General features: G+C 46.5%; 1 protein-coding gene across 1 annotated transcript in view; it reads left to right on the top strand.

Moving 5' to 3' along the window:
- The window catches only part of ILDR2 (immunoglobulin like domain containing receptor 2), a 52,915-nt gene that overhangs the window by 9,865 nt on the left and 28,021 nt on the right, over window positions 1–15,029 (top strand). The window contains 2 exon segments of the mRNA XM_050331365.1: window positions 346–465; window positions 10,969–11,025. Of these exon segments, the coding sequence (XP_050187322.1) occupies window positions 346–465; window positions 10,969–11,025 (177 nt within the window).

The following is a 15,029-nucleotide window of genomic DNA, read 5'->3' on the forward strand; positions in this document are numbered from 1 at the left end:
AGGTGCTGTAGGGGAGACAATGTCTAAGCCCTTCTTTAATGACGTAAATATTTTGGGACCCCAGGCCATGGAGGAAGATAGAGAGTGACACTAGTTACCCCTTCTGCTCTTGGCACTTGCAGAGTCGCCTCTGCAGCATTATCTATCTTCCCACCTGCAGCTCGAAGTCCCGAGCCTGTTGTTTTTTTTCCTGAATACTGTGATGTTCAGGATAAGATTAACCCCTGTTCTTAGTAAGGAAATTAAGTGAATTTGGGACACAGGGGTGGACACTGTGCATTCAATGCTTCATTTTTCTTTTAGGTGTTGGAGGGAAAGGTTGACTGTTCTTTTTTTGCCTTCCAGATGCAGACCTGCAGATTGGGAAGTTGATGTGGGGAGACAGTGGGCTCTACTACTGCCTTATTATCACACCAGATGACGTGGAGGGCAAGAATGAAGAATCAGTGGAGCTGCTTGTGCTGGGTGAGCCCTCTTGTCACACTGCTTTTTCAGCAGATACCTGATGCACCTTTCCTTCTACCCTCTCACTCTCTCTGCGTATCTGTGCACCATATTACTATGGGTGTAGGAGCTGTGTAAAACAGCATCTTCGCCATTGCCTTGCACCTTGTGCAGTCTTTCACACCTTGGCAAAGTGGGTGGCAAATGCTACCAAACCAGAATAGTAGTGTTTACACCCACACCGCTCACACATTGCACAGGCGAAAGTGAATGCAGAGAGTGCAGGGCTATGGAAAGTCAGAACCCTTGTTTTTAAGGTGCAAAACAATAAACTTGTGGCAAAACGAGCACTTGAGACAGAGTCTTTTAAAAATAGACACCCAGAAGACAGCAAATCCTATGGTTTTTGCTGTCTTTTTAACATTCCCTTCATCCCACTTTTCTGACCTGTGAGGATGTTAAGAAGTACTGGGTTAGGTGTGTCAGTTTGGGAGGTTATTTTGTCTGCCTAATACTACTTGACCGATTAGAGGTGCAGTTTCATAGTCCCCCCAGTCAGGTCTGAGCTGGTGCTGCTACTGAAAGGACCTGCCCTCTGCGTGGTATGCATGCTTGGCTCTGTTTCTGTTAAGCTCCCTTGAGGAGTGTGGTGAGCAGGATCAGTTTCTTTCATATTTGCAGGGTTAGCTTTCAGTGATGGCTTCTACAGTCCAGCTCACTGTAAAGGTCAGGAAAGCACCCATCCCAGCTAGAGGAGAAGAGCAGAGTGGAATGGGCCTTTCAAGGACATTCATTGATGTGCCTTGAGCCAGCTGTAGTAGTTGAACCCTAGATGCCTCAGATGAGTTTTTCCCAACTCTCCCTCAGACCTGCTGATAGCAACATTTGTCTAGTCAGTATGGTTCTTGGTCGTACAGATTCTGTACATCCTGGGAAGGAAATGTTAAAAAACTTGGGCCAATAGTGTCTAGGTGATGTGTGGAAGCATATGGCAGAACAAGTCTGTCAAGTGCCCTTGCTCATCTGCCTGAGGCCAGAGTTTAATTGGCATTTGTATTTGGAGCTGTAGTTATCATCACAAAGTAAACCAGGTTGAATGGTTGAATCACCTCTCCTCGCCCCTTCAGAGGTTGGTCAAGCAATGGGCAATTGGAATGGAAGGTCAGAAAGTGGAAAGTCAGCCTGGTCCCTCCAGGAAAGTGTCATTTGTCTGTCTAAACCCATGCCAGTTAATACGAGGCCCAGGACTGACCTGTGTGAGCTCAGGTGACATTATCTCTGCCACATGGCAGTGGTAGCTGTTACATACCCTCTACAGAGGACCTGTTTGGGGCTATGTGGTGATGAGCTGCTGAATTTTTGTCTCTTCTCCACCTTCCTGTCCAGGATTTGGTGTCTTCCTCTTGTGTGTCTACAACTGTGCTCAGACACCAGTGATGAAATAGTGCCATGGTAACAGGAAGAATCTGGTTTTTGGTGTGTACAGAAGATTATGTGGGGAGGAAACATAGAAATCCCCTCCTCTGGAGATGGCTTGGTGTCCCTGTTACCAGTTTGTTGTGTTATGCTGGGAGGAAACACGTAGCTTATTCTGTGTTACCCTCGACCACATCTGCTTCTCTATTCAGCTTGTGAGTCTGACCTTGCACTGTGTGCAGCACTCGTGCCAAGTTTGGCAGCAGCATGAAGCAGACTTGTTGTGGGCATACTTTGTTCTGCCTCATGCTGTTAGGCGCAGCTTGTGAGTATTTCTTTTCCTGGGTAGTGTGTACGGAGGCAACATTCCAGCTTTTGGTGCAATTCCAGGGTTACTTCCCTCCCTGCCTCCATCCCCCTTCCCACCTTATTCTTTTCCTTCTGCCTTTGCCGTTACTTTTCCTTCCTTTTCCTTTATCTCTCCCCATTGATGGCTAGAGGATAAAGCAGCCAGTGGTGAAAATACCATTTCTTAATACTGGCATTTTCTGGGGCATTTTTTATTTCATGCCACTGCTTGGAGGGAGACACTGGGTACAGAGGTAGATTGGAGCAATTCTGCAGTCCTAGGAAACGTGGTGAAAGGGTTTTGTTTACTGTTTTTCTGGTTTGCTGTTTTTCTGCTCTCTGGGTTGAACTCAGATTCCCTGTTAGGTTGGAGCAGTGAAGGGATGGTGCATGAGAGACACTATGATTCCCACAGCACACTGCTGTTTGCTCTCTGCTGAGGCTGGGCTTTCAGATATAATTTACATTGCTTATTTTGGGGTTGCTACATGACTTAAGCTTAAATTAGAATTTTGAGTAGAGCATTGTCATATTATCATTTGGGGTGATAGAAAAATCAGAACGTTTGAGATGTTGCTGGACAGGGCAGTTTAACAGCACGTAGAAGCCATGAAAGGTCTGAGAGGCAAAAATGGTAGATACCTGATAAATCAATGGAAGTTTGTTCAGCTAAAAGTGGAGAGTCCTGCTTTTATACAGTGAATCACACCTTAAAAAATCCATCAAAAGCTGCTTTATCACAACTTGGAGCAAAATCCAAAACCTGAGCAAGTTACAGTATTTCTTGTTTCTTAGGGAAGCAGTCACTGACACTACCAGTGAACTCTTCAGCCAGTCAGCCTGGGTCGTGATGGGATTGCATGTTGGGTTTTGTCACCTGGATGTGTCATGTTGACACACAGAGCTGCTGGTCAGCTTTAGGTAGCATCAGAGAATCCCATGCGCTGTCTTCATTTCAGGCCTATTTCAGAAGAGCGTGAAAGCATTTATTTATATCCATTTGCGCTCAGCAAAGCTGATAGGATTTGTAAAGCATACCTGATGTTAGGCATGTGCTTACTATGTGTTTTGCTGAGAAGACCAGTCTGGGGCTTTTGCTTAGTCAGGGTCTTTACCCTCTCTGATGGAATCAGTGCAGGTGGGGGAAGAGGGAGAGTAGCCTCTGTGCCTCAGAAACACAAGAGGAGATTAACTAGTAGTGAACCTCCTGTAGAGTAAGGAAAGAATTTAAATAAAAAGTACGATTACACATTTATTATATATAAAATACATACTTTAGACCTTACTACTCTCTACAACTAACTGAAAGGAGCTTGTAGCAAGCTGGGGGTCAGTCTCTTCTCTCAGGCAACAAGTGACTGGACAAGACAACACGGCCTCAAGCTGTGCCTGGGGGGTTCAGGTTGGACATCAGAAGGAATTTCTTCACGGAAAGGGTTGTTAAACAGCAGAATGGGTTGCCCAGGGAGGTGGTGGAGTCACCATCCCTGAAAGTGTTGAAGGAAAGACTGGACTCAGTGCCATGGTCTGGCCGATGGGGTGGTGTTTGGTCATAGGTTGGACTTGACGATCTCTTCCAATCTAAATGATTCTGTGCTTCTCTGCTATTTGTGTATTTTGATGGTGTTTGGAATCTCCAAATAGAGAATCTCCAAATAGAGTGTGGTGAAAGCTGGATGAGCTCTGCTTCTGCTGCAGCAGGACTGGACAGAGCTTAGCAATTCCACAGCAGGAGCCAAGTGATGCTCTCTGCACTCATGTGCTTGACTAGAACTGTAGAACCTTTGCTGACATTACAGCAAGGGGCTAGTGAATCCATTTGCAACTTTATATGTTTTTATTTTTTAGAACTAATGTGATTGAATCTGAAAGGCTGAATCCAAAATTTTAAAAAGTACGTTTCTGTCATAGTAGCTAGCAGCTAGTGTCCTGCTTCTTGAAACACAGTGCTATTAATCATGTTGTTATTCATAGCCCCTGTGTACTGCTTTTTATATGAGAATGTCAGTGGGCTTCAGTAAAGTAATTCATTGCAGTCTTTGTAACTGCCTGTGTACCAGTGCAGTGGGTGCAGGGTGCCTGCAGTACCCTTCCTACTGGAGGTACAGGGCAGTGTCACCCCATTCTTCATGTGACCTTCTCACATCAGGAAGCTGTCCAACTTAATTGCATGGGATTGTGTATAACCCAGTAAGCCTTCCCAAGAGCCAGACTTTTTACTAACCAGGTGCAGGGTCCTGTGGGAGCTGCTGTGCTGCTCCTTGCCGGGCTGGTGCAGCTACAGAGCAGTGGCTGTAGGTAGGTACAGCTTGGCACAGGTGGGTACACTGAGATGTGTAGGTCTGCGCAGGCTCAGCAATGTTTGCATTCTGAGAGTTTTCGTAGCTTAGGCATGCTTCATGAAACAGTGGCTTCATTTGCAAGGACCTGTCAAGTTCTTGGAAGATGCAGGAAAGGGCTCCACTAATCCCAGTTGTTGGTTTGGTACTTTGGGTAGTGATCTGTGTGGTTTGCTAGACATCTATTGCCTGTGCTCTTTTCCCCTTCATTTGGGCAGCAAATACTATATAAACTATGTATTAGTGAAATGCTACTTTATAATTAATCACAGAATCATTAAGGTTGGAAAAGATCAAGTCCAACCTTTGACCGATGACCACCTTGTCAACCAAAGTAATTCAGCAAGTACCATGTCCAGTTGTTTCTTGAACACCTCCAAGGATGACTGCACCACTTCCCTGGGTGACCTATTCTAATGCCTGACCATCCTTTCAGTGAAAAAATGTTTCCTGATATCCAACCTGAACCTCTTTTGGTGCAGTTTGAGGCCATTGGCTCTTGTCTTGTCACTAGTTGCCTGAGAGAAGAGGCTACTTGTCTACAGCCTCCTTTCAGGCAGTTGTAGAGAGCAGTAAGGTCACCCCTGAGCCTCCTTTTCTCCAGGCTGAACAGCCCTAGCTCCCTCAGCCACTCTTTTTAACACTTGTGCTCCAGACCCTTCACCAGTTCTGTTGCCCCTGTCTGGACATGCTCCAGCACCTCAACGTCTTTGTTGTGGAGAGGGGCCCAGAAGTGGACACAGCGCTCGAGGTGAGTAACTCCATTCACCACCACTCTCTGGGCTGGATCATCCAGCCAGTTCTTAACTCAGCAGAGAGTGCCCCTGTCCAAGCTGTGGGCTGCCAGCTTCTCCAGGAGAATGCTGTGGGAGACAGTGTGAAAGGCTTTGCTGAAGTCCAGGGTACATGCACAGCTTTACCCTCATCCTCTAAGTGGGTCACCTGGTCATAGAAGGTGATAAGGTCGATCAGACAGGACCTGCCTTTTGTAAACCCATGCTGGCTGGATCTGGTCCTCTGGTTGTCCTGTAACTGCCATCTGATTGCGCCTAAGATAATTTTCCAAGGCTATTTGTTCTATAGCCTTTCCAGGCATCAAGATCAGGCTGACAGTTTATCAGTTTTTTATCAGTTCCCCAGATAAACCTTTTAGAACCTTCAGCTTCTCCCACTGTTGTCCTTTAAACAACAACAATTAGCACTTGAGGTTTTTGTTATTTTCCGAAGAGAGCACTTAACAAGGGTTAACTGACAACTTTGGTAGTTTGTATTACCAGCCAGTATCTATACAGGCTAAACCCAAAATTTTTCAAAATCTTAACACCTATAGGTAGGAAAGAATGTAGATACATACACACACAGCAAATTGTACTGTAATTAATGTACTAATAGAGACATGTGTTGGCTTTCAGAGAGGATAAATCTCTACTGTGTACGGTGTGCAATGCTAATAAGGCAATTCTTACTCAGCAAAGTGACTCAATGGCTGGCATAAATATAGCCAGGTTTGGAGTCTCTTCTGTGCCAGGAGGAACTGTATTATAAAAGTTGACACGATTTTGGAGATCGAAAAGTTCTTGGCAAAATTCTCCCTTACAAGACGTTGGTTTTAGGATTTTGCTCTGATTTGCTGAAAAGCTGCCAGTAGCATCTGAGCCACTGATGGGTCACAGGAGCTGGCAGAGATATTGGTGCTGTTGGCCACGTGTTGGGACGAGAGGGCCAGATCTCAGTTGGGGAGATGGCTGGAAGGAACTTCACCAGAGAGGGCTTGCCGACCTTGAGGTGCACTTTCAGGACTCAAGGTGGGTGGTGCCAGCAGGCGAGGGAAGTGATTGGCACAGGAGCCTTCCACTTAAAAATCCTAGGAAAATTGCTGATGCCAGGAAGGCTAATCATGCCCTCCTACCCCCAGAGTGCTCATCCTATCCTCATTGGGTACTGCCCCAGACCACTGTGCTGCTGTCTTTGTAATCTGGTTCCAGGACCCCTAGCCCAGCCTACTACTAGTTAGTTATTTCACACCGTTTAGAAGTGCTACTTGTTGCCAAGGTTTTTTACCCCTTTTCCTCCTTATTTGCCAGTGACAGCCACACGCTGCTCACAAAGGAGACTGGTGTGATTAAAAGGCTTCTGTTACTAAGGTAGCCATGGCAACAGCCTCCTTGGAGGTCTTTGTTGCCTGCTAAAACTTTGATCTCCAAAAGTGGCTGCTGCTGTTTCTCCCTCCAATTGAAGAGAAGGATGGGAAGAAAGGATGAAGTTTACTCTGAGCAGAGGGAGCACAGAGGAACTCATTGCAGAGCCGTGCTCTCCCAATAAATCTCACAGCAGCCTCCTTGGAAAAGTATCTGATTTACAAGGGCCACACTTCCTGTTTTATGTTTTCCAGCCTCCCCTCAGGGCAGTGTCCCGTGCCAGGGGCCTCTTGCTGTAGCATGGCTTGGCACATCTTTCCACCACTGAGAAGGAAATAGTTCCCTCTGTAGCTGCTGCATCCCGTGGTTCCACTGCAGCAGGGTAGGGCTGCAGAAGCAGCCTTAAAACAGGAAAAATGCTCAAAAGTTATTCCCATAGTTACACAGTATTTATCACATTTATACATAGTTCCCGTATTTACCCAATTGCCGTGTTCCTGACTGCACCCGCGCCTACTTTATTCATGCCATCATTTCTTTTCAGCTGCACCACTTACCCTAATTATTTTTGTGTCTCTTCTCTGCAGACTCTCTGCTAATTGTCTGCTTGACTCCAGGTCTTCCCTGATCTGCTGCTATTTGCTCTCCCGCTCTGTCACCTGCCTGCCTCCTGTGTATTAACTCCTGTCCTCGCTCGCCTCTGCTGTGTCTCTGCACCTCCTGGAGCCGCTCTGCATCATCCCCTCAGCTTTTCCTCTCCCATTCCTCCTCCTGTGCTCTACTGCTGTGCTCTGCCATGAGCTCCCAGGGGGCTCATGAGCTCCCTGGCACTTCAAGGTTGGCTGGGGTCTGGGGCGTGTGAGGTGCCTGGTGAGAGGCCACTTCGGGCAGGTAAAGCCCCACAGCAGCGTAGCGGGAATAGAGATGGCCTGTGTCCCAGATCCTTTCTGGAATGAGGACAAGCTCCTAGCTCTGACACAGTCACCTGGGACAACCCTGGTAAACGGGGCCATTTTCTATTCACTCTTTTCCCCTGGGAATGTCTGCTGGAGCTCGGTGGTGGGAGCCTGCACAGAGGACACGTAGCTCTCATGGGTGGGAGCACAGAGTTGTGACTCAGCAGCGGTGCCCAGCTGCGTCTTGGAGTGCCTGCAGCCCTTTCTCAGCTGGGCAGAGCTGCTGTGCAGATGAGGTGTGGCCAGATGGTCTGTTGGCAGGATGTTCTACTAAATTGTTTCCTCCCCACCAATTGCTATCTAGCCCCAGCCTCCATCTTAAAGTTTCCTTAAAAAAAATGAGAGAAGTGAGGTGAGCTTAACACCCATGGAAGCAGCATCCTTGGCATAGAGAGCTGGAGGGGTACTGTGACCACGTCCTGGCTGGTGTTACAGCCATGGGTCCAAAAAGAGACCCTGCTCCCTGTGTTTTGGGCACTGCGCAACCCACTGGGGTGCTGTCCCAGGATCCCCTCTGCTGGCCACTACCTGGCTCTGGGGTGTGCCCATGTGTGGGCCAGGCTTGCACAGGCTAGGAGACGAGAGCCAGTGGCAATCCTTGCCCTCTGGAGCTGCCCGGTCCCTGTGCCTGCTGGCAGCCAGGATGGGGGGTTTTGTTCCACTTGTTGCTGGCAGCAGCAGCAGAGTGAGGAAAGCCACCTTCAGTGAGGGACAATGGCGGGAGCCTCCCGTTGCTGGGGTAACCGCGGCCAGCCTCGGCCTGGTGCCTTCCCTGAACAAATAGTGCGGGGAAGGTTTAGCAGAGAATTAATTCAGCCCAGGGTGGGGAAGGGGCAGAGCTGTGGAAAGCTACTGGGGGCATGGCAGTGCAGAGGAGACATTGTGCTCACTGGCTGTCAGCTGAGATAGTCGAGGCAGCAGAGGTCAGGCTGAGCTGTGGTGGTGTTCACTGCTGCCTCAGGTCCTCCCAGGCTTTGTTCATCCCTGCTGGTGGCTCTGGGGCCCCCAGGGCTGTGTGAGCCCGCTGCTAGGGCAGTGATCCAAATTCCCCAGGCAATGCTCTGATGAACTGAGTGGGGTTGCACAAGCAGGGAAATACTTCACTGCTTGTAGGTAGCACAGAGGAACTACTTTGGTTGTCTTCATAATGACTTACCAAGTTCTCAGGCACTGGTTTTTTTTGAGGGATGCTTCTTCCTCGGTCATGTAGTTCCTTTTGGGGATCAGAAGGTACCATAAGACCCAGCACTAGCAGAGTTCAAGGCTCTTCAGGTAGATTCAAAATAAAGCAGGCAGCTATTTGGTGATGGCCGTTTGAGATGGAGGTTTTGCCCTTTATAGGTGACACTCCTTTACCTTTGTTAACATGAATTCAAGCCCTTAATTAGCTGTATACCTCCAGCTATTTGTCCATTGGCATATGCTCTCAGACTAGGGCTGCATGTGAGCTTGTGCAGAGATGATAACACCTGGGAGGCAAGCTACGTGCTCATGTCTGCCCATATGTTCTCCATGCGTGTGGTTCATGTGTGTGCTCTTCACTTACACACACACAGAGGCCTGTGAAAGAAAGAAATGCCTTTTTTTTTTTTTTTTTTGGTTGATGAAAATAAGGAATATATTTAACATGCATGTGAAACATACTGTAAATCTAGGACACTGTCTTACAAGGCATGCATTTGGTGCACGTGTCTGGAGCCCACCTGTGGCACCCAAAATTTAAGCCACACATATGTTGTATACATGTCCATCTGTTTTGTGAGCAGAAGGCATACAGGAGCACGTTCCCATAACATGCTAGTCATAAGTGGTTTGGACACTTGATCCCTGCAGAAAATGGACTGCAAAGAATGTCATGAAACTCTTTGTAAATGTAGATGAAAACGTTGCAGTGGACTGATGGCAAGAGCCCTCCCTCAAAGTGGTAAATGAGGAACAATTATGTGAAACATCACCATGCGATCTTTTGCTAAGAGTTCAGGACCACCTCCTCATGATGGGCGTTACTGTGAGTACTGGTCACCTTTGATGAGTTGCAAATGGCTGCAAAGCACTGCCTGCACTCAGAGTATGTTCATTATGACTCCAGCAGGCTTCCTTGTGGATTTTAGATCTCTACGGGGCCTCTGCTGAAGCACTGAGAAAAAACGGATGGTGGGAATTTGACTGTAATATGTTTCAAGGACAGGCTAGAGGCCCAGGAACTTGGGATCCAGTTCATCATTGTGTCAGAGTGCTGCTTAGTGCAGGACCTGAAGGGCCTATGGGGAGGTTAAAGGTAGCTTTCTACCACTTTTGCATTGGCTTACCCATAGCTGTGCCTGTTACATTACACCCACAGTGTGTGTCCCTCTTCAGAGTGCAGCTCTCCTGTCTTGTGCATGTCTTTAAAAATCCCAGCATGATCCCGGTGCTCTATAACAGAGTTCACAGCACAGCTGCACGGCCGTTCTGCCCATGCAGGTGTGTGTAAATTATAGCTGAACACTGGGCAGGGTATTTGCTGTGCATTGGAAATATCCCAGACATTCAGTGCCAAAACAAATAGGACCAAGCTGCCTTTGGGCTTGGATTTTGTTTGTTTGTATTTGGCTCTAAATTTAAAAGTTGACTTGCCTTTTTTTTTTACCTTTTCCCCTTTTGCAAAGTGACTCCACACAAATTTCTACACAAATCCTCTCCTGGTTGGTTTGCTTTGCTTGGAAGTTGGGCTTTATGACACAGTGTCACCAAGTTCCTCGTGCGTCTCCAAATAATTAGCACATAGGCACAGTCATGCTTCAAGGTTTCTTTCCTGGAGCTGTCTGTGCACTTGCAGAGCCCCACAGGGAGAGTAGCACCCACGGGTTTTGGATGCATGTGTCTGATTTATCAATGGCCTTGGGCTAAAGATGTTTTACATCCACAGAAACTACATCAGTACATTTCAAAAGTAAACAAAGTCCTTCTGTTTGAGCGCTGTTGTGTATTTCCAGGAGCTTTTTGCATGTGTAGAGCATATCATCAGAAAGATGTTACCATGTAACCATGCTAAAGGGACTCCTTTTTCTTGTCATTTTGTGCCTAGATTGGAGAAGCTCTGTTCCAGATTCTTTCCCCCCAGCTCTGCTGATAAAGATAAAATGCAAGGACACAGAAATGGCAGAAGTGCAGAGGCAGACACCGGGCATCGAGCGGGATGACATCTGTGGTTGATAGGAATTCACATAACACAAGAGTTCAAGTGGGCTGATGAGGAAGTGAACTGGAGGCTAAGGCAGGGGCTGGGGAGTGTGTTTTTCTTGAAGTAACCTTTCTTCCTTGTTCTCCTCCTTCTGTCTTTTCTAGGCAGGACAGGGCTGCTTGCTGATCTCTTACCCAGTTTTGCTGTGGAGATTATGCCAGGTATTCAGTCATTTCACCCTTCAACACCCATTCCTCTGTCATCTTGTCTGTTTATCCTCCTGCAGCATCTTTATGTGGTATACATTTCACTTGTATGTGTGTTTTATCTGGGGTAAAGAGAGAAAACCTGTCACTTACTGGGAAAGCGTGTTGGGTTCATATCTGAGAGAGGTGATGCTGGGCCATGCTGGGAGCCAGTACAGAGATGGTTGATGTCATGTCAGGATCAGTGTGAGAGCAGAAATGCCAGTGCTGTTTTGGGGAGGTTTTGTGTCAGGCTCTCTGCTCTCCCCCAGCACAAAACTCCAGCCCACGAGACCTCAACAGCCCCTTGTGGCTCTGCCCCTCAGCTGCCCCTGTGCAGTAACCTCAGCTCTCCAGACCCAGCCTTGTGGCACTGCTACAGTCATTGCCACAGATGGTGGCACAGGAGGTGCTAGAAACAGAACACTGGTTAGCTGCCTATCAGTGACACGACCCCTCTTGTGCTGCATGGCCAGGGCACCATCTCGGTAACACCAGGTGGTTGGAGCAGATGTGGGAGCTCCGTGCCCATGATAGATCCCTTGCTAGCCAAACTAGCGAGAGCCACCAGTGCTGGCACTGCTTGCAGAGGAAGCAGAGACTGTGCAACAGATTGTCCTTGAAAGGGAAAAGCTGTGAGAACATTTAGCTCTTGAGTCATCTGATCATTCCCTGATGGTGCCCGGGGAGCATTTCTTTCACACATTTGTGCAAAAATTTGACTTCACATAAATGTGTGAAGCTGTTTTCGAGTCTTGTCACAGAGATGCAAATGGAGAGAAGGCAGACACTCACCCACCTCCAGTGTAACCCAAACCTCCCTGGAATTTCTGCATGGCAGAAGAGGGATTGGTCTTTTCAGCATAGGCAGCAGTTGATTCTCTATTGCCTAACACTTTTTTCCCCTGTTATTTGCAATTTTATTGAATGAGTATAAAATTCTTGTGTGTTTTCTGATACCCCTGCTGCAGGGGTAAACAAGAAGGAGTAAGATGCAGGAGCAAAACACTTTTCAGCTGTTAGCATTGCCTGTTACCTGAACAAACAAAAGCAGGTACTTCTGCAAGCACAAACCAGTAGTTTCGAGACAGCAAGGACACATAGCACTTCAGCTTGGTAGTCATTTGAATCCCAGTGTTGCACAGTTGTGTCAGGAACACAACTGAATCTCAGTTTTGTGCATACAGGAGGAGCCAGCAGGTGCTTTTGCTGTTTTCTTAACGTCATCAGAGAAGCAAATGGTCTAATTTCCTGTGAAGTAAAGTTGTTCCTGACTCCTAGGTCCCAGTGGTTGTGACACTGATTTCAAACATCCACTTCTGGTGCTGAGTATCTGGCCCCGTGCAAGGTACACACTAATCTGATGCCCTTTTGTACTCCTAGGATGTCTTCAGGGAGACCAGATACTCTTGCAATGGACTTGCTGTGTCTGCTTTTTTTCTTCTACCAGGCTTTTATCCTTTTTTAAGTATTTGTGAACTGTTCACTAGTAGCTCTGGAGATCTGGCATCTTAGCTTTATTTCATAGCTGTGGCTGGCCACTTCTGTCATGCCACCTTCTGTTTCACCACCTTCTCTGTATCCGTGATGGTTGTAGAGGACAAGATGAGAATATGACAAAAGAAAAAGCCACTGAGCGGTTGCCCTGCTCAGATTGGCATAGGTTAGGAAGTACAGGACTGGAAAGGATAGGCTGGCTTGCCATCTTGCTTGCCAGCCATGTAATTTCATCCTTTACATAAGCTTAGCAGGGTAATCTGGGTTCAGCCTTTCTCTTTCCCATTGGATCGCTTTCTTTGATGTGCTTCTTTTACCTTCTCTCTACATTCCTGATAGCCTGTTCATGCCCATTTATGTAAGACCTTTAACTTTTAATTCCTGCTTTTCCTCCTGCATTTGTCCTCCTAGCATATTTATGGGCAGCAGCCATCTGCCCTCAGCCTTCTTTGTAATGGACTAACGCAGGAAGCTCCAGCTCCCCTCATGCAAGGCAGGCTCCTGAGTCCCTTCCTCCCCTCAGATCCCTGCTTTGCATCAGCTCTGACTCAAATTCATCTTTTCTTCTACAAAGATGAGCAGAGCCGTACTATGCAGCTTCAGATGAAGTTACATGGAGGGGAGACCTTGTATGATGGCATTAGTATTTCCTTAAAGCTGCAGGAAATTCCTCCCTTTTTGGGCATAGGATTATGTTTGCCATTTTTTGTGGCTGTATGGCATAACTGGTGGCAGTTACCATGTGATGGAATAGTATACTGGATCACTTCTCTTGTTTTTCAGTTGTTTTCAACTAATGATGTCCTGTTCAGAACAGAAGTTGTTCTTAATCTTTGAACCTCTGACCTTGAAAGTATTGCTGCATACCTTGAAATTCAGGATATTGCTGCATTTCACATTTCTTATTGTAGGTCCACTTGACTCTTTCTGCAACACGCCCCAGTCTTGATCTTTACTGACAATGCATCCTTACTACTTCCTGTCAAGATATAGAACATATTCTTATATTTCTGTGTCAAGGTAAATAATGCAAATATTAAGAAAATAATGCAAATATTAAGAAAAATAGTTGCAAGAACTGGCACTTGAGGAACTGTGTCAGTAATCTCTCAGCTCTTGCTTTTCCATTCATGAATGCTTCTCTTCTGCCATTTCCTTACTTGTTAGCTGAATTCTTCTCAGCATATAGTAAGTTCACTGAAAAAAAATAATTCCACAGGGACCAAAATTAACTGCGAAGTTAAATGAAATTCATCTATGTCAGCCAAAAAAGAAATAAAATATTCAAAAGAAAAAAAGAAAACATTTCACTTCACACTTCTGAAATGAAGTGTTTTGATTCGTAGGTGCCAGATCTTTGACTGACATTTTTTAAAGGAAATTTTAAATTTTAGATTTAAAATGGCATTAAAAAAAGGGGAATTGTTTGTAAAAGGATTAAGGAAAACTCCAGCTAAGCAAAGAATCATACTTTTGTTCAAACAGAGTGCTGTGGATGTATCAAAAATGTCACCTTCTTATTTTTGTGTTTTATTAAGTACTAGGAGAAATTCTGTTTTGATTAGTCCAAGTGGAACATTTTTCCTTGACTTTTCAGCTTAGTGATGCAGGTGAGGGGTGCACTGTTTTTCCAGCGTGATTCTGTGTGCACACTGCAATCCTTGTATCAATACTTCTTCATCTTGGATAGTAATGTACCAGGAGGTGCCTTAGAGAGCTCTGGACATCTTTTGGAAACAGTGGTCTGCTGCTTTTTTTCTCTGGGGTGGGGATAAATCCTACTCCACTGCAGAGCAGCCCCACCATGTCCTTATTTGTTTTTTTACCATTTTTACAAGGTGGTTGAATAACACCTTGAGTCTTTCCCCACCGGTGATCTGGCTTCTGGATAGGTCAGTGCATCTCTCTGGCATAAAACCAACTCTAGGCTTCCAATATGTTCAGAATCTTGAAATTTCTCAGTCCAGATGTGTTCACTGATCATTCCCTTAGTCTGTGGAATTCCCATGTGGCAGTAGGTGCAGCCCTGTGCTCGCAATCCCCTGCCAAGTGCAGAGTGTTCAGATGCAGAGCTGGGAGCTGCCCCAGAGCAGGCTGGGTTCCCCTTCCAACCCCATCCTGGTTTTTGTGGACTGACTCTTCTCTGCTTTCATCTGTGGGGTGTTTTTCAGCTGCTCCCTTTTGGGGCTTGGCTCAGACATCATCTGAGGCTTCAGTGAGGGCTGTGGGGGGGGAAAGTGGTTGTTATGTTTCCTGGCGGGCTGCAGCGCCTGAATGGGATGTTCGCTCGGCACATTCAAAAGAATAATTGCATGCGTGGGCCTTGCTGCAAAGGGGCAGGCCTGGCTCGTTTACTGGGCTATTTATAGCATGCTTTTCACCATCTAGTTTGTCCCATTAAAACCAGAATGTGGGTAGGGAACAAACACATCAGCAGGGCATGAACATGGCTGAGAAGAATGAGTCTTTGATGAGATCCAAAT

Source organism: Myiozetetes cayanensis, unplaced genomic scaffold (genome assembly GCF_022539395.1).
Source record: "Myiozetetes cayanensis isolate MyiCay16 unplaced genomic scaffold, myiCay2020 scf5-8, whole genome shotgun sequence".
Taxonomy (NCBI): domain Eukaryota; kingdom Metazoa; phylum Chordata; class Aves; order Passeriformes; family Tyrannidae; genus Myiozetetes; species Myiozetetes cayanensis.